Source organism: Oncorhynchus nerka, linkage group LG5 (assembly GCF_034236695.1).
Source record: "Oncorhynchus nerka isolate Pitt River linkage group LG5, Oner_Uvic_2.0, whole genome shotgun sequence".
NCBI lineage: Eukaryota > Metazoa > Chordata > Actinopteri > Salmoniformes > Salmonidae > Oncorhynchus > Oncorhynchus nerka.
The window spans coordinates 67,753,690-67,777,992 of record NC_088400.1 but is presented as its reverse complement, the minus strand read 5'-3'; the positions used below and the strand labels follow the sequence as shown (position 1 = coordinate 67,777,992).

Here is a 24,303-nt window from a genome sequence, read left to right as displayed (position 1 = left end):
TCCTGACACAGAGCGACATACTCTGCATTGAAGTGTTGAAAATTAAATGGGTTTTTATTTAAGCTGCCCGTATTGGAGGCGTGATCAACCAAACCTATAACCACGTATCGCGGTAAAGGGCCTAGAAATGGTTTTCTTGACTGCAGATTCTGCTGCCCACAGGTATGCTAAAGGTTTTCATGGTAATTCTTTGAAGAGGGTAAAGGGCATTTCCTTTCAGCAAAGCCTGTGAGTGACCCAGACGAACTGCCGGAGATACCGATACTTTTTTAATAAAAAGCGTGGCCCCCAACACTTTTAAGCTAAAGTCCCCATCCGTTGCAGACATTAGGCAAAACTCATCCTTGGCCCTGGTTAATTTTAGTCTTAAATCAACCGCATTTAAGAGTAAACGTTCTTGAAAGAAAATGTCCGAGTGTATAGGGCCTAGCAGATGAAACTCTCGAGATTCTGCACAGTAGCGAGCCCGTGCCGCCAGTCCTTTATTTGCACCGGTGGATGGGTCTGTCGATTCCATAGAGCCTCCTGCAGTATCCTTGCTAAAAAGCCCTGCGCTGAATTGGGTCTTGAGAGTGTCTTCAGAGTAGTTGAGTAAGCATTCCATGATGGCCCTGTAGGGGTATGTGGCACTGCTTTGACTGATTAGACGTTCCCCCAAAGTCACATCCACTTGGGAGAAGATGGTGGCCACTGGGTAATTAATGAGACTCACTTTGGCATCGTTTGCAAAATCAGTACCATCTCTTTTGGTCACTTTTAGACGCAAATGCACCAAGGTGTTGTTGAGGTCCAGATAGTTGTCACCGTGGCCTGGTATGAAAAACTCTATGGGGCCGTTGTCTGTAATGGCAGAGAGTGGGGCTATCTCCACATAACTTGACCTCTACTGAATGTTGGGTTAAGGGGGCCGTGAAAAGATCGAGCTCTGTTTTTATAGCTTCAGAGGACATGCGGTGTAAAAGAGCCATGGTGCTTGTTCTTTTAGAAAATACTTCCGAGTATTCTTTTTACCGTTTTTGGTCCAGACCTCCTCACTTTACCCCGTCTTTGACTAACTGAGTTTCTTTTAACCGTTAACCTCCGTTTTTTAGGCGCAAGCCTTCGCCTTATACCCGGAGGTCTCTTTTTCGGTCTTCGAGACAACATCATCAACCCCGAGCCTTCTTGACTCTCGACATCTGGTGACGCCCTTCTGGTTATAGCATTGGCGACAACCTCACTATATTTTTTGCTGCTGATTTTAAATGCGGTTTGGCTATGCTGAAGCCTCTCTTCATAAACGGTAAAACCATCCTAAAGAGGTTACGAAATATCCCTCCGATCCCCGAACCATACATGGTGGGGGCCCATAATACCCGGGTAACCCATTACCCACTTGATCCACATAGTATGTGACATACCGGTTAGGGTCGAGATGTCGGTGTTCCATAATTTTAATTTAGATGTATTATGTATATAAAATATATAATACTAATATTATATATGTAGAGAGGTTTTGGTGGGTCTAAAGTGGAGTTTTACAATTGTTTTACCATAAGTAAATTCAATGTTTTCGTTCTGATCCGTTTTAAGCTCAACAAGAATGTTTTCAATATATTTCTTGCTTACAGGTACGTAGTGTGGCTTGTCGTAGGTGACAGTGACTATGTCGCCGTCCTTTCCGTCTATATGAACCGTTCTCAGGAGTGGCACACAGCTGTCTCCGACCCTTTGATAGGATATGATGTCGGTATACACAAATATGTTGTAAAATCCTGCATGTATATCCGCGGGGAATGGGAATAATTTATCTCTCACATACGTCCATTTATTGGGCCCCATCCCCAACATGTATGCTAAATTACCGCCGGTCTTTATCCCCCTGGAAGCATCTCCTGAGATTTGTACCCTTTTATGTATAGGGTTGTACATCAGGAATATTTCCATACTGTTCTGCGATAGACGTTCATTCAACTCGGAGATGAGCCTGTCGACGGTTCTATAGAACCCTTTTTTAACCTTACTAAATTTCGCAGGTTCCGATAACTTTTTGAAATAAAATTCCCGGTCCTTATCTTTGATATTATACCAGCTATGGGGGTATGTAATCTCGCTGAGACCTACTTCCCAGGCCTCTGATAACTCTATAGGCTTTGGAAAATTGGTTGTATATTTAGAACTCTGATTATTACGATATATAAGTGCGGACGCATTACTGGGTAGAGTCAGGTAGAAGCCGCATGTATTTTATCATGCATGGGGGTTTAAATTAACCCCTGATGCCTCCACTACATCCTTCTCTAATACCCAGCTGTTGAATTTTAGCGGCCAGTTTTTCCAGCGGACCAGCACCCATTTTTGACCGTTCTCTCTCTTTTGATCTAGAATCTCATCTACGTGAAACACCTTGTCTTTACCCACCTTTACCCTCTGTAATTCCTGCTCAGAAAAAGATCCCTCTATAAGTTCCCCGTCATAATCTTTTAATATGTAGACCGGGGGTATGCGCGGCAGACATTCTGTAACCGTGAAAAGCTAGTCACTGTATCCTTGCACATATTTTTTATCGAAAACACCCCTCAACTTTGATATACGCACCAAGTCCCCCACAATGAATTTAAAATGTATTTTTTTCTTACGGCGAAGGGGGAGCAAACCATACAGATTTTTAAAGACTTGAAAAGAGTTTTCCGAAGACACCTCGGAGGGTTTCATCCTTATAACTTTATGATAACTATTGTTATACCCAATTACTAAATCTTGAACTATATCGATATATTTATGCGTGTTGTGAGCTGTAAAATAGCGCCACATCCGCTCCTTCAGAGTTCTGTTAAAGCGTTCAACAACTGAAGCTTTCAAATCCGAGCCTGTAGCAAAATGTACTATATTGTGCTTTTCCATAAGTTTCTGAAAAGTCTTATTAAAAAATTATTTTCCGCCATCGGTCTGCACTTTCTTGGGGGCGCCTCCTTCCTTCAAGATAGAGGCAAATGCCCGGGTCACCTCAGCGCCGCTCTTATTTTTTAAGACCCGGACAAAAGCTATTTTAGAGAAAATAGCTATGACCGTTAGCATGTAGCGATTTCCTTCATTTTTATCTGCAAGGGCCTGCATGTCACATAGATCAGCCTGAAATTGGGACAATGGGTGGGTAGAAAAACTCTATTTCTAGGAAAATGTTTTCTTACGGGCTTATGCAGAGTGTGCGCATCCTGCTCTGATAGCCAAATCAAATCAAATCAAATTGTATTTGTCACATACACATGGTTAGCAGATGTTAATGCGAGTGTAGCGAAATGCTTGTGCTTCTAGTTCCGACAATGCAGTGATAACCAACAAGTAATCTAACTAACAATTCCAAAACTACTGTCTTATACACAGTGTAAGGGGATAAGGAATATGTACATAAGGATATATGAATGAGTGATGGTACAGAGCAGCATACAGTAGATGGTATCGAGTACAGTATATACATATGAGATGAGTATGTAGACAAAGTAAACAAAGTGGCATAGTTAAAGTGGCTAGTGACATAAGAATGCAGTCGATGATCTAGAGTACAGTATATACATATGCATATGAGATGAATAATGTAGGGTAAGTAACATTATATAAGGTAGCATTGTTTAAAGTGGCTAGTGATATATTTACATCATTTCCCATCAATTCCCATTATTAAAGTGGCTCGAGTTGGGTCAGTGTCAATGACAGTGTGTTGGCAGCAGCCACTCAATGTTAGTGGTGGCTGTTTAACAGTCTGATGGCCTTGAGATAGAAGCTGTTTTTCAGTCTCTCGGTCCCAGCTTTGATGCACCTGTACTGACCTCGCCTTCTGGATGATAGCGGGGTGAACAGGCAGTGGTTCGGGTGGTTGATGTCCTTGATGATCTTTATGGCCTTCCTGTAACATCGGGTGGTGTAGGTGTCCTGGAGGGCAGGTAGTTTGCCCCCGGTGATGCGTTGTGCAGACCTCACTACCCTCTGGAGAGCCTTACGGTTGAGGGCGGAGCAGTTGCCGTACCAGGCGGTGATACAGCCCGCCAGGATGCTCTCGATTGTGCATCTGTAGAAGTTTGTGAGTGCTTTTGGTGACAAGCCGAATTTCTTCAGCCTCCTGAGGTTGAAGAGGCGCTGCTGCGCCTTCTTCACGACGCTGTCAGTGTGAGTGGACCAATTCAGTTTGTCTGTGATGTGTATGCCGAGGAACTTAAAACTTGCTACCCTCTCCACTACTGATCCATCGATGTGGATAGGGGGGTGTTCCCTCTGCTGTTTCCTGAAGTCCACAATCATCTCCTTAGTTTTGTTGACGTTGAGTGTGAGGTTATTTTCCTGACACCACACTCCGAGGGCCCTCACCTCCTCCCTGTAGGCCGTCTCGTCGTTGTTGGTAATCAAGCCTACCACTGTTGTGTCGTCCGCAAACTTGAGCCACTCATTCACTTTAGCCTCGCTTAACCTGTGACCTGTTTCTTCGGCTAAAGCTCGCTGTAAACGTTCCTTACCCCCATAAGACCCCGGGTTAGAGGGATTATAATAAATGTTTTTCAAAATCTGCTCTGCCATCCTTCTTGCCTCTCTGAGGTACAATAACGTTAATGATCCACTTTCAAATAACAACAACATTTCATTTTCATTTTGGGGATTTTTATTTTCAAGAAAACATTATGTATTACGTATACAGACAATTCAAAATTCGTTGCAGGATACATGACCCCCCTTTCTCTATGATCGAATCATGCAAAACCTTGTATATTTGGTTTAGATTAACAGGTTTGTTTCGCTGAATTTTTACAACACACACATCCGCTATAAAAGTATATAAACAACAAATATGATACATGTTACAATTAAAGGGTGTTTCAAACAAATAAAGTAAAATCTTAGACAAGGTTGTTTCTAGTTCTTCAGAATCACCACCAAGCCGGGTTACCATTTGTGTCCATTGTAGACACTCGCCCGCATGTCGTACATGATTCATGATTTTGTCCATTTTCAAAACACGCTCTACATTAGCCCCGGAATTGTGGGTTGTGTAGAAAGAGACATTGTTCACTTTATTTTCAATAATTTGATGCATAACACTTGTAAGTTCTCTCAAAAGATTTTTTTTATTTATTCTCTCTAACACCGTATACACATAGTTACCCATTGCTCTACATCTAAATAACAAAAATGTCACTCGGTCTCTTGGGGTTTATTGAGCCAGAAAGTCATCACATCAGCCACCACAGCCTCCCTGTATTTGTTATCATCCACCAGTGTGTGTCGGATTTCTTTGAGTTTCTCGTGTATGTGAATCGCCTCCTTCAGTTCATGTAGAAATGCCTCGGTTACCCCGTAAACTCTGGGGATAGATGGCACAAGTCCCATAGCCTCCAGGGCTCTGACCAGCGATGGTATAAACCGGCAGGACCAAAGCCTTTTCACCAGCGCCTCAAAATTGTTGAAGAAGTAGTATCTTGGGGGGTCGTATAGGCATGGATGCCTGCGCTGGCTGGGGTGATTAATCTCACAACCGATGCATTTTTCTCGTATATATTCTCCAATCACCATGTCTAAAAGTGTGGCTACTGAGGCCTTGATTGTGTCCACAAAAATAGTACTGACCACCCCATCAAACATGTCCTCAGGTTGTGTACATGTAGGGGGTGTCGAGGGTCTTGCCAGGGGGGAGTAGAATGTAGGGCTGCGAGGCTTACAATCCTTAGTGTCGGGAGCCCAGGCCATTTCGGAGTTCGGGTATGCGTTAGGATTATCCATGGTTAATGCGTAGGTTAAGAACTGTAGGTTTTAAGGACCCTCCTTTTATTGTTGAACCAGCCCTCGGGGTATCTGGGCGGGGATAACAACGCCGCTTACCTCGTTTTCTTTGGGTGGTGCCTCTCCTGACGTTGTAGCTTCTTGGGGCTGCTTTGAGTCGTAATCCTCCGGATTCGTATATATTATGCACTTCTTTAGCCGAACAATGCTCTGGCGCTTTTGGCTCTGTACAAACAGAGCGTCCAACATCTCCAACATTTTCAATTCCATTAAAGGCCAGCTTTTAAAGGGGATAAGCATTCGAAGCCGGAAATCCCCGTCCGAACCGCCATCCCGGATGTTTTGGTTTCGGATTTCCGCTGTGCTGATATAGAACTCCACGCAGCCACAGGGAAGTCCATTCTTTCTCTGTATTTTCACCCGGTGAAATACTCTTCCTGAGGTGTCCGGGGTACCTTCCCAACGGGACTCGTAGCCTGTGAACAAGCTGTAACCCTTGGTGATACGGCTCAGTTCGGGACACAAAACCTGGCGAAAAACCATCCAGTCTTCAACCCCATAAGCCACTCCTAATTTCTGGGCGGTATATTCTTCTCCTTCGGCTAACGTATAGAGTTTCACGCTACATGCCAAGTAATCAAACAAATACCCACACAGCTGTCCGTTAGACATCAGCACTTCATCTTTCAGCGCAGTTGCGGGAGGTATCTGGGTTCTATACACATTTAGAAACCGTTTTTTTGGTGCATCGTATATTGCGGCTGTATACTTTGCCCTTTCTCGATGTTTCAGACGCGGTCCTGCCTCCGTTGCTACAGTCATCACAGCTTTGCCACTGATCGCAAAATCCATGTTTAAAAATAGGGTTTACGGTTCTGGGTTCGCAAGCCTTGTTCTGGACATTTATAATGCTGATGCCACAGCTCTATAGCCCCAGACATTCCTGTTTCATCAGATAACAAACATAAGGGAGATAAAGCTGGGGGTGGGGGGACATACATGGTCCCAAAAGTTCAAACACTCAAACACCCCCACCCAACCAGACCCCCCTACTCATCAAGCACCTGGAAAACTTCAAGGCATGACATATAGATATAAAATAACAAACACCCTCTAACACATGACCACACGATCAGGGGGGGCCGGGGCGGGGGCACATATGACGTAGGGGTAGTCCGGGGTATACCCCATTGAAGTGACTCTTAGGGCCATCAGATCATTTCGTCCACAGACTTGTTCTTCCAACGCATATCCGGGCAGCCTTGAAGCACTCAGGGCGCGTTCCATTTGACACAAAGCTAGCCTTATTTTAAGCCATTCTCGCATCCTTAGCGCTGGAGAAAAAGGCTTGGGTTCTGCCCGATAAAAGGGTTGGGACACGCTGTCTGTAAATATCTTAACCGTAGATTCCTCCGGGTTGAATATGTACGAAATATGTCCCTCGCTTGTACACTAAAATCCTTTAAAACATTCTGGAGCCTCAAGCAAAACGTCCTCCAGGCTTTTGGCGTTGAATTCATGACATGAGCTGCAGAGCACTCCGAGAATTCCCCTTGTAGACATATTTTAGATGTTTAATATTCAGGTCTTAAAAATGGCTTGTTCTGGACATTTATAAGGCCTATGCCCCAGATCCATAACCCAGGACATTCCTGCTTCATAGATAACAACCATAAGGGAGATAAAGCTGGGGGTGGGGGACATACACGGTCCCAAAAGTTCAAACACACAACCCCACACCCTCCCCAGTTCAACCAGCCCCCCTAGACATCAAGCACCATGACTACTTCAAAGCATACCATAGAGATATAAAATAACACACACCCTCTAACACGTGACCACATGAACAGGGGGGGACAGGCCGGAGGCCCATATTCAGACATGTACACGTCATCATGACGTACGGTCATCAATCAATCATTTTGACCCGTGCCGTCTACTGTATTCTCTCTGACCTGCAGCATGGTCAAGCAGGTTAATGTTTACGACATTTTCGGACCACAGAGAGTTACCACAAGTCGCCAAGAAAACAGGAGCTGCCTCCTGAGCGGCACAGTGGTCTAAGAATGCAGTGCTAGCTGTGCCACTAGAGATTCTGGGGTTTGAGTCCAGCCTCTGTTGCAGCCGGCTGTGACGGACCACAATTTGGCCGGCAGGGATGTCCTTGTGTGGCTGGCTGGGCGCAGTGCACGCTGACACGCTTGTCAGGTGTACGGTGTTTCCTCCTACACATTGGTGCGGCTGGCTTCCGGGTTAAGTGTGCATTGTGTCAAGAAGCAGTGCGGCTTGGTTGGGTTGTGTTGTGTTTCGGAGGAAGCACGGCTCTCGACTTTCGCCTCTCCTGTGTCCGTACGGGAGTTGCAGCGATGAGATAAGACTGTGACTACCAATGGATTACCACAAAATTGGGGAGAAAAAAGGGCTCAAAATTTTAAACGGGAGCTGCCTCCACTATTCCAGCAAAACTTCAACATTTGAATATCATCAAATCACCTCTGCGGAGTCTAATACAGTGTCAACTAAAATATACCAAAACAATTTTATCCAATCAATGTAAACTAAATATGTTGTGGCTGCCAATGATTCTGATTTCTGTGTGAGTAAAAGTAGAAAAACATGTTGACTCACCCTAATGGTTACTTAGAAAAAAGCCAATTCCAAGGGGGAACCACTACTAACCAACAAGGGGAACCACTACTTCAAGGTCTCAGAGCAAGTGACGTCACCGATTGAAACGCTATTTAGCGCGCACCGCTAACTAGGCTAGCCGTTTTACATCCGTTACACTTGACACTTTTTTTTTTGGTAGGCCAGGACCACTCACAGTTGAGCTCGCTTAGCTCAACGCTTGTTTTATACTTTTTTGGTCAAGGGAGGCCAGATGCACGCTGGCTCCACTTGCCTTCAATGCTACGGGCAGAAACAATGTCGTACTCCTTTGGACCAGACAGGATGAGATAGACACGTAGAGAGACAGAGGGCGCTGTTTTGCTTGCTAGGATGCTTTCTCCTGTGAGATACATTTATTTTTATTTTGGGGGAAGCCTGGCTTCCCTTGGCATCCATGAACACAAAATAATGATAGAAGGAATACATTCATAGTGTCATGCATACTTAAATGATTTGAGACTTACTAATGGTGTGAATGTGCTACATCCCGGGGTACCAGTAAGGAGATATCATAACTGTCATATATAGTGACAATATCATTCATTGAGAAAAACCAAATCATATGTAAATAAGAATTTGTATAAACTGTACATCAGACTTTGTTTGACAGGCACAACGCAGATATAAGGGACAGTTTGAGTATCATAATTCCTGGTAACATCAACATCACCCCTTGAGGTCACAGCTACATTTCCATCAACATCAACTCTCCATAATATGATACCACAGTCATCCTTTATTGTAATCTTGTTTTTCCTAGGTCTAGATTAGGCTAGTATAGATTGGATACACCACAGATGAATGCGGCCCACGAGCCCATTCAATCCGGCCCACGAGTCCATTCAAACTGGCCCACGAGCCCATTCAATCCGGCCCACGAGCCCATTCAATCTGGCCCACGAGCCCATTCAATCTGGCCCACGAGCCCATTCAATCCGGCCCACGAGCCCATTCAATCCGGCCCACGAGCCCATTCAATCCGGCCCACGAGCCCATTCAATCCGGCCCACGAGCCCATTCAATATGGCCCACGAGCCCATTCAATCTGGCCCACGAGCCCATTCAATCCTGCCCACGAGCCCATTCAATCTGGCCCACGAGCCCATTCAATCTGGCCCACGAGCCCATTCAATCTGGCCCACGAGCCCATTCAATCTGGCCCACGAGCCCATTCAATCTGGCCCACGAGCCCATTCAATCTGGCCCACGAGCCCATTCAATCTGGCCCACGAGCCCATTCAATCTGGCCCAGAATCATTTATTTTATCTTCTGATTTGTTTTATTATTATCTTAAACGAGATTGAAATGATTCAAACCAAATCTAAACTGTGTTGAAATTATAATGGACCTACAATCAGTCTCTTCACTCTGTCCAGCTTGATACAAGTCTAACAAAACCTAGGCAGTCAGGGAGCATTGACAATTCTAAAAGCACTGGACAGAGGACTATTTCTAGCAAATGTTGACTGCAAGGAAGTATAATATCTAAAATAAAATGTGTGTCATCGCTGTTGGCTCACCTGACAGGTACTCTCCACTCTGTGCCTTCTGTGAGCCAGATGGCACTGCAATCGCTACTCCTTCCTCCTTCAAGGAATCACCTTTATTCACCAAATACATTTGCATGTACAGGAATTTGACTCTGTGAAATGGTGCTGCCACAGTAAACAGAATATACAGACAGTAAAAAACATAAAATATGCACTATATATATACAGGGCATTCGAAAAGTATTCAGACCCCTTGACTTTTTCCACATTTTGTTATGTCACAGCCTGTTTCTAAAATTGATTAAATAGTTTCCCCCCTTATCAATCTACACACAATACCCCATAATGACAAAGCAAGAACAGGTTTTTAGAATTTTTGTAAATGTATTAAAAATAAAAAACTGAATTATGTAAATGTGATAGGTATTCAGACCCTTCACTCAGTACTTTGTTGAAGCATCTTTGGCAGCGATTACAGCCTCGAGTCTTTATTGGGTATGACGCTACAAGCCTGTATTTGGGGAGCTTCTCCCATTCTTCTCTGCAGATCCTCTTAAGCTCTGTCAGGTTGGATGGGGAGCGTTGCTGCACAGCTATTTTCAGGTCTCTCCAGAGATGTTTGATTGGGTTCAAGTCCGGGCTCTGTCGGGGCCACTCAAGGACATTCAGAAACATGTCCCGAAGCCACTCCTGCATTGTCTAGGATGTGTGCTTAGGGTCATTGTCCTATTGGAAGGTGAACCGTTGCCCCAGTCTGAGGTCCTGAGTGATCTGGAGCAGGTTTTCGTCAAGAATCTCTCTGTACATTGCTCCATTCATTTTTCCCTCAACCCTCACTAGTCTCCCAGTCCCTGCCACTGAAAAATATCCTCACAGCATGATGCTGTCACCACCATGCTTCACTGTAGGCATGGTGCCAGTTTTCCTCCGGACTTGACGCTTGGCATCAGGCCAAAGAGTTCAATTTTGGTTTCATCAGACCAGAGAATCTTGTTTCTCATGGTCCGAGTCCTTTAGGTGCCTTTTGTCAAACTCCAAGCGAGCTGTCAAGTGCCTTTTACTGAGGTGTGGCTTCCGTCTGGCCACTCTACCATAAAGGCCTGATTGGTGGAGTGCTGCCAGAGATGGTTGTCCTTCTGGAAGGTTTTCCATCTCCACAGAGGAACTCTAGAGCTCTGTCAGAGTGACCATCAGGTTCTTGGTCACCTCCCTGACCAAGGCCCTTCTCCCCCGATTGCTCAGTTTGGCTGGGCGGCCAGCTCTAGGAAGAGTCTTGGTGGTTCCCAACTTCTTCCATTTAAGAATGATGGAAGCACTGTGTTCATGGGGACCGTCAATGCTGCAGAATGTTTTGTTTTGTTCGTTCTCCTTTCAGACCCCCTCTGACATGCCTGCTTTCTTCCTCAGCCTTTCATACCTCCTCGATCTCTTCCTGGCGAACCCTCTCTTCCTTGCTGTCCCGTAGCATCCTAGCCTGACGTTCTTTTGTTGCCTTGTACTACCACATATGTAATTGGCAGCTGCAGCTTTCAGCTTGTGCTGTACAGGCCCTTTCCTGCAGTCAATGACCAAAAGTGCCCTCTTTGGCCTCATGGGTGTTTTGTTTTTTTGTTTTGTTTAAGGATGAAAAATCAGGTGTTTCTATGTCAAACCGTTTTGTTATATTTCAGGCTTCTGTGAAGTATATAAAGTCTAAAATTAGGATGCAAACTCAAAATGGAATACATTTCAATTCTTTATCTGGTATTGTACAGGTATCTTTAAAAAAATACATGACCATGTGTGTGTGGTGTATACTTTTGTTTCAAAGTAGATTGTTACCAAGAATCCCTCTATGTGACCCTGATTTTTCACACTGCAGTAAAATGTTAATACATTTTAAGAGCGGTAAAGACCGAACGTGGCCCACAGGGGAAATTATGTAATTTGACACGCCTAATGTCACGACTTCCACCGAAGGTGGCTACTCTTCCTGTTCGGGCGGCGCTCGGCGGTCGTAGTCACCGGTCTACTAGCTGCCACCGATTCCCTTTCTTTTCTGTTGGTTATGTCTGTATTGGTTTCACCTGTTTCTTGTTTGGGGTTTGGTTCAGGGCTATTTAAGCCTTCTATGCCCACCTGCTTTTGTGTGGGCTTATTCTCGGTTCTGTTTGTGGATGGTTGTGTTTGGTTATTGTTTGGACTGTTTAGTGTCCTGTTTTGGGTCGGTCTTTATTTTTCGCCCGTTGTTTTGGCGTGACCTTTCCTTACTGGAATAAATACGGATTTCCCTGAACCTCTGCTCTCTGCGCCTGACTTCGCACCCACCACTCCTAGCTACGTGACACCTAAGCTGCACTGTTTAAAGCTATTTTCTGAGATTTTTGTCTAACAAAAAAATACTGAACAGTTTCAAAGAGAATAATCAGTTTTATTCAAAACAGTTACATTTAAAAAATATATGTAACATACAGTATTAACAAAAATGTGCATAGCCAAAAAAATCCTTGGACAACAACTTCTGAGGGAATTCACAGTAACAATACATTGATAGAAAATGGTGTGTATTATACTGTGTATTATATGACAATAGTGTGGTACATAAAACATTTTACAACAGGTTGAAGGGAGGCACAGTGATGCCGAAACGTTGGTAAATACCCATTAAATTGTTGGGAGATTATGCATGCAATGTGCAACTTCCTTTATTTTGATAGTTCATTGGACAACACAACTTCTAAGGGAATTCACAGTGAATATACGTCGATACAAAATGTTGTGTGTATTATACTGTATATTATAGGACAATAGTGGAGGCATATGAGATATTTTACAACAGAGGTTGAACTTGCAGCCCATCAGTTAGATGTCTGTGGAACAAGGTGAAAATGACAGATCAGTGTCCTGTTGTGTGTATGATTCTACGTTATAACTGTGCTCGCCTCGCCATAGACTGAACTTCCTAGTGTGAAGAGGGATCCCAAAACTAGAGATAGATTTCAAAGTACTTGACATCTTTTTCTTGACAATTGCTGTTCTTGCTGTGAACAGAATGAAAATCTGCAATCCCTGTGGAGTGAAAACACAAAGACATTATCAAGTATTTTCAGGAACACACAAGGACAAACAAAATGTAGCATTTCCATAAAGAGCAGCTCAATTTATTTATGTTTACTAGGTGTCTAATTTTCATTCATGTCTGAATTCTGTGGTACAATAGTACACTAGTATTTATAGATTCCATTTGATTCATTCAGCAGACACTCTTATCCAGAGTGACTTACAGTAGTGAGTGCATACATTTACTACCTGGGTGGTGGTGAGAACACAGAAGGAGATGTTGAGTATGGTGTACATGGTCTGGTTCTGTGTAATGAGCAACAGATAGCCCAGGATCCAGGAGAGACCGAGCACCACAGCCAGAGAGAAGCTACTGAGGAACTTCTTCTTCATCGATGTGTGTCTTGTACTGGGAAACATAACCAACATACTTAGATTGCTGTAATAGACTGCCGTAATGCTGTGGTATAAGAACAGTATGCTACCATTGACTGAGTGGGTTAGTGCACGGTGCTCATTAAATTTTATGATTTGATTACTAATGACTGAATTAACAATAACAAAATAATAATACATTTTATTTATAACAGCTTTTCATTGAAATACAAAAAAAATAAACAAGCGCGTTAGTAGGCATTTAAATTAAGACATCTTAATGACTACAAGTTTGTACTTTGTGCCTCCAAAATGCCCCAATTAATGTTACCTGGTTAAATGTGGGTTGGTCTTGGCTGTTGTAACTACAAAACATACCAACACCACTGTGTTGAAGATAAGCATGAACGCCACAGGGACCAGGAACCCCCAAAACATTGGCAGCTTGAAGTCAAAGTTCCCCTTTGGATCGAGGGCAGCAAGCCAGCAACTGAGAGGTCAAATGAATGAATTAGAGAGTGGGACAATGTGACAGACAAAACAGGATGCCAGCGATTTGAATAATGTGGTATAAAGTAAACGTGGTGGGTGGCATAAGTAAACAAGAAACCTTTCCAACACAATGGATCGTTCTTCTTGTTTTTTACAACTTTTGTAATTGTTCTTAACCATCTTTAAAAACATGCAATACAAACATTGATAGGGAAAAGCTTTTACAGTATTAGTTATAACATTTTATACAGCAATTGCCCCACATTGATATTGGTAGTACAGTACAATTCAGTACAGTTCATTTGAGAGATATTCATCACCTCCAGCTCGTGGCTTCAGCCAATCAGACTGTCCCCATGTACCCCACACACTGCCCATGCAGTGGTTTACAAACCAATAAATACGTTGAGCCGGGTCGCTCTCTTTCAAGTACAGTATAGTACAGTACAATACAGTACAGAGTAGTAGTACAGTAGTAGTATTGACTCACAATTCCTCCTGCCTGTATCCCAGTGGATCATCCACTCTGTAACTAATTCCTAAGGTGAGGGCCACCACAACCGCAGGCAGTCCTAAAGGAGAGAATGATGTTGTTATTTCCTGGTAGATTTGCATGCAGCCATATACAGATTATATATATACCACACATACATCCTCTAAAGACATTACATCACTATACAAGTTGCTTTTAAGTTCTATTTCAGGCTTATTAGAGCCTGAAAATATCACCTAGCATTAGTTTTAGTTCAAGGAGCCCAGGTCTAATGTCAGCCAAAGCTTCTGAAACTACTAAATACTTGATGTTTCTCCATGCTGTCCTACCCCAACCGATGGCCACGGTATAGGCTGTGAAGTGTGACGGGCTGGTGGCCAGGCTGTTTCTGATCATTAGGAAGACATGTGTGGCGTACAGCGTGTTCCAGGTGAACGTCCCCAACAGGAAGTACTGCAGCAGGACTGCCACTGCAGTACAAGGCCCTCTGTCCTGCTCTGTGTGTGTGTCGGACGGGGGGAGAATGTTGTCCTCCTGTATTTCAGGTTTGTCCAGCTGTTTATGAGGGTTGTCCACTCCCAACATGAAGAGGAGGGTGAAGATCAGGAGACACATGCAGACGCTCACTAAGAGGACCGTTGGGTTGGTTTTGCGTGATTTCCTGGGGACAGGTGATAGACAACACTATGTTAGGGAAATTAGATGTGTAGTTATGGATGTGTTGGTTCATTAATAGTGGGTTTTATAATGGTTTCACCTATCAAGTCCTGTTGGATCAGACAAAGGGCTTCTTTACACTATTGATAATTCTGAATTGGTTCTGGATCCCTGTAGGATCTTACCTGGTCACCATCTGGAATGTTACTGTATATTTTGAATTGGTTCTGGAACCCTGTAGGATCTTACCTGGTCACCATCTGGAATGTTACTGTATATTTTGAATTGGTTCTGGAACCCTGTAGGATCTTACCTGGTCACCATCTGGAATGTTATAGTTAAACTCAACCCAATGATGGATATGGAACATCCCAATGTGGTGATCCAGTTTAGCACTTCAGCGTATTTAAAGTCCCTCCTGAACGACTGCAGAAAGAAAATACAAACATATATTTCAACACTAAGTTTGTCACAGTCAGAAATATTTGTTGAGGATAGTCCAATGTCTCATCCTGCGCTCTGCAGAATATCAGATCTCATCAATGAATGGAGAAGGGTTTAACATCCCCATGGCTTAGGCTACCACATCCTTATGATTTGCAAGTCTATTTTTTCGTAAGCTCAACGTGACTGCAAGAGACAGGTTGGAATGTCTGACTGAAATACTGGACAAATCAAAAAAAATCTAAATTTGTGGTGGTGTTTGAATGTGTTGATAAAATGTGGGACGTGATGGTTTGGTTGCGGGACAAAGGTCCAAAATGGAGGACTGTCCTGCACAATCCGGGACATGTGGTCACTCTATTCCCTTGGTGAATGGCTAGGCCCACTACTGTATGAAACCACATACTATTTCAGGTATATTATCGCAACAATAGATATGGTGAAAACAAGGTGTGGGGAGACACAGAAACTCACATCGATACATTTCTCTGATAACACTGTAAATCTAAGAATTGATGCTATAGCTAGCAATCAATAGGAAACTGACTGAACCACTAAAAAACTCCCCAGGTTTCCAAATGGATGTTAGTTGTGAGGGCCGAGATGCCCGTTCATTTACTTTTGTTCGCTACATGTCGGGGATGCTATTCACAAGGACATATTGTTCTGTCTCACGATTCAAGCATGAAACTGCACAGAGGATCGGCTGCATGGCTATATTGACGAAAAACAGATTCCATGAGATCGAATGGTGGACAAACAAAACAGACTTTGTTGACTTTCTGTGTAATGAAAATAAAATGTGTCTGCTTGTCTATGTAAATGACATATTTGGGAAACTGAACACAAGAATGCAGGTAAAATACAAAAACATTCTACAGTCGAGTGACCGAATCAGTGCATTCAGAAAAAAATATTTCTTATTGGAGAGAAATCTGTTTGACTGTGATCCTGCCTCAGTTGACATGCCGGTAAGTGGAATCGAAAACAGATTGTGCCGTCATATGACCGAATGCTGCAGACAAAGCATTTTGGTTCCTGACTCAAAGGGATTAAATATCCTGCCGTCTCGCTCTGAGTATTGAAACTCATGATACCCCTTTCACAGCTCATATCTGTGTGAGGCTGGAATTAGTGTTCTAGTTTGCATTAAAACCAAATATCGATCCAGGTTAGAGGTGACAGCAGAGATGAGGTGAACTCTGGCAACCACACCACCTGATTTTGAGAACATCCGACACGACATGCATCATGTCTCTTATCTCACCATCTCATTAGTGATGGTGAGATAAGAGACTTTATGTCAGACCAATTTACATTGACTGTCATAGCCTCACATTAAATGTATGTGATGGTGAGTTGAGAAAACAATCAGAAATACTGTTCGAATGTTTTGCAATTGACTGCCATAGCACCATAGACCCAACTAAAAAAAAGTAAACATTGCTCTTAATTACAAAAAGAAATTCACATGGTTGGGGTCACAAGAACTTTCAGATATCAAAATGGGGTCATTTTTCAAAAAGGTTTGTGAACCCCTCCATAGGTCAGCGTGTGGTCAGTAAAAGGGAGATGAAGGCAGCTAGCTACTCACCATCAGCACAGCGAAGTTAGTGGTGTGATTACAGAAACATCGCAGGCCGTCTGCTGAGTGGTTGATTTTGGAGCAGCCAAAGGTGCTCCAGTCTTTCAACGTGTAGTTCCATGACACGCAGGCAAAGTCATGGAGGGAGGCGTTGGAAACAGCCTGAGAAGTGAGAACAGACACAAACTCACAGTAAATCCTTCAGAAAAAGACATGCACTGATAGTATTCCTCATTCCAAAAAAATTATAAAGTCAATTGTGAAGTATGAAAGGTCATCACGCAAATGTGGAAAGAAGAAGTTTCAATTATGATATATCATATTATATACAATACAATATTTGCTTCCTTGTTCTTAATGGCGGATAAGCCATTAGTCATCTTAATTATCAATCAAGTACAAGGGAGGAACAATAATCCACAGCCACTAGCCTAGTCTTAGTCTAAAATTGACTTTAAAAAAAATCTACACAAAATACCCCATAATGACAAAGCAAAAACAGGTTTTAAGAAATGTTGGTAAATGTGTAAAAATTAAACACTGAAAAACCTTATTTACATAACTATTCAGACCCTTTGCTATGAGACTGTAAATTGAGCTCAGGTGCATCCTGTTTCCATTGATAATCCTTGAGATGTTTCTACAACTTGATTTACCATGTGTGGTAAATTCAATTGATTGAACATGATTTGGAAAGGCACACCTGTCTATACGCGGTCTCACAGTTGACAGTGCATGTCAGATCAAAAACCAAGCCATGAGGTTGAAGGAATTGTCCGTAGAGCTCCGAGACAGGATTGTGTTGAGGCACAGATCTGGGGAAGGGTACCAAAAAAGTTCTGCAGCGTTGAAGGTCCCCAAGAACACTTCCATTCTTAAATGGAAGACGTTCGGAACCACCAAGAATCTTCCTAGAGCTGGCCGCCCAGCCAAACTGAGCAATCGGGGGAGAAGGGCCTTCGTCAGGGAGGTGACCAAGTACCAGATGGTCACTCTGACAGAGCGCCAGAGTTCCTCTGTGAAGATGAGAGAACCTTCCAGAAGGACAACCATCTCTGCAGCACTCCATTAATCAGGCATTTATGGTAGAGTGGCCAGACGGAAGCCACCCCTCAGTAAAAGGCACATGACAGCCAGCTTGGAGTTTGACAAAAGGCACTTAAAGGACTCGGACCATGAGAAACAAGATTCTCAGGTCTGATGAAACCAAGATTGAACTCTTTGGCCTGAATGCCAAGCGTTACGTCTGAAGGAAACCTGGCACCATCCCTATGGTGAAGCATGGTGGTGGCAGCATCATGCTGTGGGGATGTTTTTCAGTGGTAGGGGCTGGGAGACTAGTCCGGATCGAGGGAAAGTTGAACGGAGCAAAGTACAAAGATAGCCTTGATGAAAACCTGCTCCAGAGCACTCAGGCCCTCAGACTGGGGCAAAGTTTCAAATTCCAGCAGGACAATGACCCTAAGCACCCAGCCAAGACAATGCAGGAGTCTTTGAATGTCCTTGAGTGGCCCAGCCAGAGCCCGGACTTGATCCCGATATAACATCTTTGGAGAGAACTGAAAATAGCTGTGCAGCGATGCTACCCATTAAACCTGGCAGAGCTTGAGAGGATTTGCAGAGAAGAACGGCTGTAATCGCTGCCAAAGGTGCTTCAACAAAGTACTGAGAAAAGGGTCTGAATACTTATGTAAATGTAATGTAAGTTTTTTTATTTTTAATACATTTACAACCATTTCTAAGAACCTGTTTTTGCTTTGTCGTTATGGGTTATTGTGTGTACGTAGATTGATGAGGTAAAATAGCAATTGAATAAATTTTTTAATAAGGGTGTAACGTAACAAAATGTGGGAAAAGTGAAAGGGTCTGAATACTTTCCAAATGCACTGAAGATAATGGACAACTTCCCATTATATTTCGCAGATAGATTTGGACCACGATGTGTTTACTTATTCCAAGAGAAATCTTACTGTGGGCTTGAAGAGCATCTCAACATGTAACCCAGACACTTCTCCCAGGTTAGCAGAGATGACCCTTCTGCTGGTTCCTGAAGAAGCTCTGAAAGCCCTGGACCTGAAGAACCGGTCGTTTTGGTAGAGCACAAAACCAATGGAGTGGTTTGTGGTTTTACTATGCAAAACTGAGTAGAGTGAAATTGAATGAGAGAGGGTAGAGGGAGAGAGAGAGTGGGGAGAGAGAGATTGCTGTTCATATCAGAACGTATACATGAGTAGCTTGACCTTGCCTTGTAGAACTATCATGGAAGCCTAATTATTTCTCAATAGTTTACCTATCCATGTGTCAAATGACTCATCTTTATTGGACAATCTAAATATTTGGCATTGCTGACCTGATTTTGGCCACCACAAAGAGCAGTTAAGCGCTCTCGGTGAAAGCGTATAAGGAAATTAAATATTGAGGATCTACACTGTTAGCATACCAGCATTGACTCACCTGGTGGGAATTTGATAACAATCTGGACGTCGGTAGAACGTCCTTTGTCAGCTATCAGTTCAGAGGTATTGTTGTTGAGATGAATTCTGTTGGCCACAAAATTACCAGATCTTCCTGGAGAAGGAGATTAATATGATTTAACAATTTAAAGCAGAACAATATAGTGTTACTTCTGTACCACAGGAGGCTGGTGGAACCTTAATTGGGGAGAATGGGCTCATGGTAACGGCTGGAGTGGAATCAGCGGAATGGTATCAAATACATCAAACACGCGGTTTCCATGTGTTTTATGCCATTCCATTCACTCTGTTCCAACCATTATTATGAGTCGTCCTCCCCTCAGCAGCCTCCACTGTATCTGTTCTTGTCTGTAGTACACCAAATCAAATCCATTCCAAACCTAACTGACAGCAGAGGAGAAACATTTAAAAATGAGGAGATAGAACTAGACTGTCAACACAGATATAAACTATCACTTTAAATGCCAGTATGTAGGTTCACTAGCAGTCTCACCTACCAGTCAGAGCAGTAAACTGGATCCCTACTGAGTCACTTGGTACTTGGACAGACTGGACTACCAGGTTGGGCTGAACCACCGAGGACACATTATTGCTCTGGTCCAGGGAAAACATCTCTAGGGTCTCTGTGAGGCTGGGAGAGAAACACAGAAAAACATTCGTTTGCATGCACCCATACAGACACGCATGTACACACATAAACTCAAACATATACAGAAACGCACACCACCACAAATGCACGCTCACACACACACACACACACACACACACACACACACACACACACACACACACACACACACTCCTGTACTTTTGGACAGCGTCTCTCTCCTGTGTACTCTCCTCACTGGCATTGAGCAGCTGACTGATGGTGGTTACAGCTGCCACTGCGATGTCCTGCAACATAATCAAAACCAGGGGATGAACCTCAGGTGTTCAAATCAAATTTCAACTTCAGTAACAACCTCACGTTTCTCTCCAGAACATGTCATAGCTCACGACTTGATTTCAAAACATCTTATACCTCTGTGATATTTGCAGACAGAAGCAGTGTGTTAGTTATCTGAGCTGCTGTGGTGATGTTGTCAGCTGACAGCCGCTCTGGTTGGGAGGTCAGGATCTGAGTACTGAAGGCTAACTGTAATAAACCACCTGAACTGCTGGAGATCTGAATAGGGAGAGACAAATATTTTTATTTTAGTATTGTTTGTCAACAGAACATTGTATAAGTGACAGCAACATGCTGAACTGTTAGTACATTTGGATATTACAATTGCCAGTACTAACTATGTGGCTCAGTTGGTAAAGCATGGCCCTTGAAATACCAGTGTAGTGGGTTCAATGCCCACAGGGGACCAGTATGAAAATGTATGCACTATACAGTGCATGCATCAGTCTGGATGAGAACATCTACTAAATGCAATGTGAAACACAAGAAAGAAAAGTTCCTAAAACTGTTAAGCAGAATAAAGGAACAGAATACATGATCTGAAGGTAAAAGCCAGTTGTTACTGATCTTCAAACTGTAAGATCCACTCCTCATAATGATGACTGTAACTGACCTGAAGAAAGAAGAATGCTAAATCAAGACTGGTCATAAATAAGGATAATAAAAAATATACCTATTGACTTACATTTCCTAGAATGTCACTGAGGGTTAATTCACACTGCAGAACATGAGGAGGACCAAACATTGGAGATCCAGTGTCATATGAACATTCTGCTAAGGCTTTTGGTAAACCGGCTGGAGGAACCAAGATAGTAAAGATTTTGTGTTACCTAATACAACATTAATTAGGACTATAACAGACGAATACATTTTTGTAATTTCAGGTGAATAAAAGTGGTGAATAACATACCACTGGTTGTATTCTCATCACACAATTCTTCTGAATAAGCAGACCAGTCAACCGTTGTTCTTGGGAAGGAAAAATCACCAATGATGGTGGAATTGCAGAAATTCCCTATAGAAGTAAAATACATTTCAACAAGGAGCAAATGTATGACTGAACATGAAATATATATTCTGAATGTGAGATCCAAGGAATAGTGTTGTGGACTGTGAATGTGAGATCCAGGTTTAGGTATAGTAATGTAGTGGTGTGTACTGTGAATGTGAGATCCAGGTTTAGGTATAGTAATGTAGTGGTGTGTACTGTGAATGGTAGATCCAGGGTTAGGTATAGTAATGTAGTGGTGTGTACTGTGAATGGTAGATCTAGGGTTAGGTATAGTAGTGTAGTGCTGTTTACTCTGAATGTGAGATCTAGGTTTAGGTATAGTAATGTAGTGGTGTGTACTGTGAATGGTAGATCCAGGGTTAGGTATAGTAGTGTAGTATTGTGGAGGAGTCTGAATGGTAGATCCAGGGTTAGGTATAGTAATGTAGTGGTGTGTACTGTGAATGGTAGATCCAGGGTTAGGTATTGTAGTGTAGTATTGTGGAGGAGTCTGAATGGTAGAGCCAGGGTTAGGTATAGTAGTGTAGTATTGTGGAGGAGTCTGAACGGTAGATCCAGGGTTAGGTATAGTAGTGTAGTATTGTGGAGGAGTCTGAATGGTAGACCCAGGGTTAGGTATAGTAGTATAGTATTGTGGAGGAGTCTGAATGGTAGATCCAGGGTTAGGTATAGTAGTGTAGTATTGTGGAGGAGTCTGAATGGTAGATCCAGGGTTAGGTATAGTAGTGTAGTATTGTGGAGTCTGAATGGTAGACCCAGGGTTAGGTATAGTAGTGTAGTATTGTGGAGGAGTCTGAATGGTAGAGCCATGGTTAGGTATAGTAGTGTAGTATTGTGGAGGAGTCTGAATGGTAGATCCAGGGTTAGGTATAGTAGTGTAGTATTGTGGAGGAGTCTGAATGGTAGATCCAGGGTTAGGTATAGTGTAAGTGTGTGGATGTACCCTCTGAACAGGTCTCTCCGGTCCACTCATCAGGACAGATACAGTCTCCACTCAGCAGCTCACCACCATTTATACAGACCAGAGGAGGGGTTGTGGTGTTAGAGGTGGTGGGGAGACTGGTAGTTGGAAGACCAGTAGTATTTAGGGTTATAGGGTCACCAGTTGTTGAGTTTTTCATGTCAATGGTGGTTGGAATGGCAGAGGATGTGGTGAGATCCCCCTGTGGAAAAGAGACTTTAAAAAAGATAATTAATTCAGTAAACCACATAAACAAGGACACACAGTGTCAGTTCCTATAATCATAGGAGATGATCCATGCTGTTCCAGTTTCATTGTGTCTGCATCAGTGTAGAAATGTTTTCTACTGTACTTTTTGAGAGAAAGAAGTCATTATCACTGCCAATAAACAGCTGATAGCAAAGGCTACTCTGTTATCAACTGTATCTGAGACCTGACAGTAGTCTATTCACAGTCTGTAAACAACAACTTAACAATACATCTAAATAGTGTTTGTATAAAAATAAAGTCTGAAACAATGTCTTCACTGATGCTATTGTATCCCTTGCAGCAAACGGACAAAATATCAATCAATCATTGGCTATAAATCTTCAAAATTCATAAACCAAACTGTAAAAAATCATTTGTTAAGTTAAATGTATCATACATTTTTGCACATCTGAATTGAAAGCAATTTTCCAACATAATTCTCAATCACAGAAGACTCTTAACAACAACATCATAAGAGATGACATGGAAAGGGATGCTGGCCCATGTTGACTCCAATGCTTCCCATAGCTATGTCAAGTTGACTGGATGAGTTCCTCTGTGGAGATGGGAGAACCTTCCAGAAGGACAGCCATCTCTGTAGCACTCAGGCCTTTATGGTAGAGTGGCCTTGATGAAAACATGATCCAGAGCACTCAGGACCTCAGATTGGGGTGAAGGTTCACCTTCCAATAGGACAATGACCCTAAGCACACAGCCAGGACAACGCAAGAGTGGCTTCAGGACAAGTCTCTGATTGTCCTTGAGTGGCCCAGGCAGAGCCCGGACTTGAACCCGATCGAACATCTCTGGAGAGACCTGACAATAGCTGTGCAGCAAGGTTCCTCATCCAAACTGAATGCGAGAAACTTCCCAAATACAGGTGTACCACACTCATATCCAAGAAGACTCGATGCTGTAATCGCTGATGCTTTAACAAAGTACTGAGTAAAGGGTCTGAACACTTATGTAAATGTAATATTTAATTTTGACATTTTTCATAAATTATCAAAAATGTTTTTGCTTTGTCATTATGGGGTATTGTGTGTAGATTTAATCAATTTAAAACATTTTAGAATAAGGCTGTAACGTAACAAAATGTGGAAAAAGTAAGGGGTGTGAATCTTTTGGAAAGTGCATGTGTTCTTAAACCACCCTGAATGGACAAAATATATAGCAAGTCTTACCTGTAGCAAAGACAACCATAATCCATAGCTCCTTCATCTCTGCTGTTTCCAGTCATCCAGTGTCAGCAGACTGCACATTATTAGACCGTCTGTGGGTCTTATGCTGCTCTCCTCCTGTCACAGAGACTGCAGTGACGCGCAGATACCAGTTAATTATTTACTATTGAAATGAAGGGGGAAGTACTGTACATTGACTCCAACACAACTCACATTGTCAACAGGATCAGTAAAGACACACACAAATAGATCAGCTACATGACTGGATGAATAAAATGGATACACATGGATGGATACTGTGGGGACCAGTTAACCAATAGCATTAACCAATAGCATTACCCTTCTCTTTGCAAAACATTCTTGGTTGCACCTGGGAAGGTACAGTACATGTTTTGGTAAACAAAGTTTTTCCACTACCGCATGTGTAATTCGATCTCCTGATTAGAGGGGAATAGTTTTAAACAATGGAACTGGGTTGGAGTGCTGGAG

At 42.9% G+C, this 24,303-nt stretch overlaps 1 protein-coding gene across 1 annotated transcript; it reads right to left on the bottom strand.

The window, feature by feature from the left end:
- Positions 1 to 12,361: 12,361 nt before the first annotated feature.
- Positions 12,362 to 24,053, bottom strand: LOC115129890 (adhesion G-protein coupled receptor G7-like). The gene is made up of 16 exons (XM_065018248.1): positions 23,818 to 24,053; positions 22,367 to 22,600; positions 21,322 to 21,426; positions 21,097 to 21,206; positions 20,487 to 20,630; positions 20,274 to 20,359; positions 19,963 to 20,096; positions 19,446 to 19,559; positions 18,962 to 19,131; positions 17,001 to 17,153; positions 15,276 to 15,388; positions 14,635 to 14,966; positions 14,303 to 14,384; positions 13,652 to 13,810; positions 13,195 to 13,354; positions 12,362 to 12,954 (listed from the first exon to the last, which is right to left on the bottom strand). Exons 1-16 carry the CDS (start codon positions 23,852 to 23,854, stop codon positions 12,748 to 12,750), a joined length of 2,340 nt encoding a protein of 779 aa, XP_064874320.1. The 5' UTR covers positions 23,855 to 24,053; the 3' UTR covers positions 12,362 to 12,747.
- Between the last annotated feature and the right edge of the window lie 250 nt (positions 24,054 to 24,303).

Excerpts from the sequence above, each read along its gene's own strand:
- LOC115129890 (XM_065018248.1), bottom strand. The coding sequence starts at position 23,854 with ATGAAGGAGCTATGGATTATGGTTGTCTTTGCTACAG. Across the intron at positions 20,360-20,486 it reads TGTCTGCAAATATCACAGAG|GACATCGCAGTGGCAGCTGT; the intron begins GTATAAGATGTT and ends ATTATGTTGCAG. Across the intron at positions 14,385-14,634 it reads TACCGTGGCCATCGGTTGGG|GACTGCCTGCGGTTGTGGTG; the intron begins GTAGGACAGCAT and ends TCTCTCCTTTAG.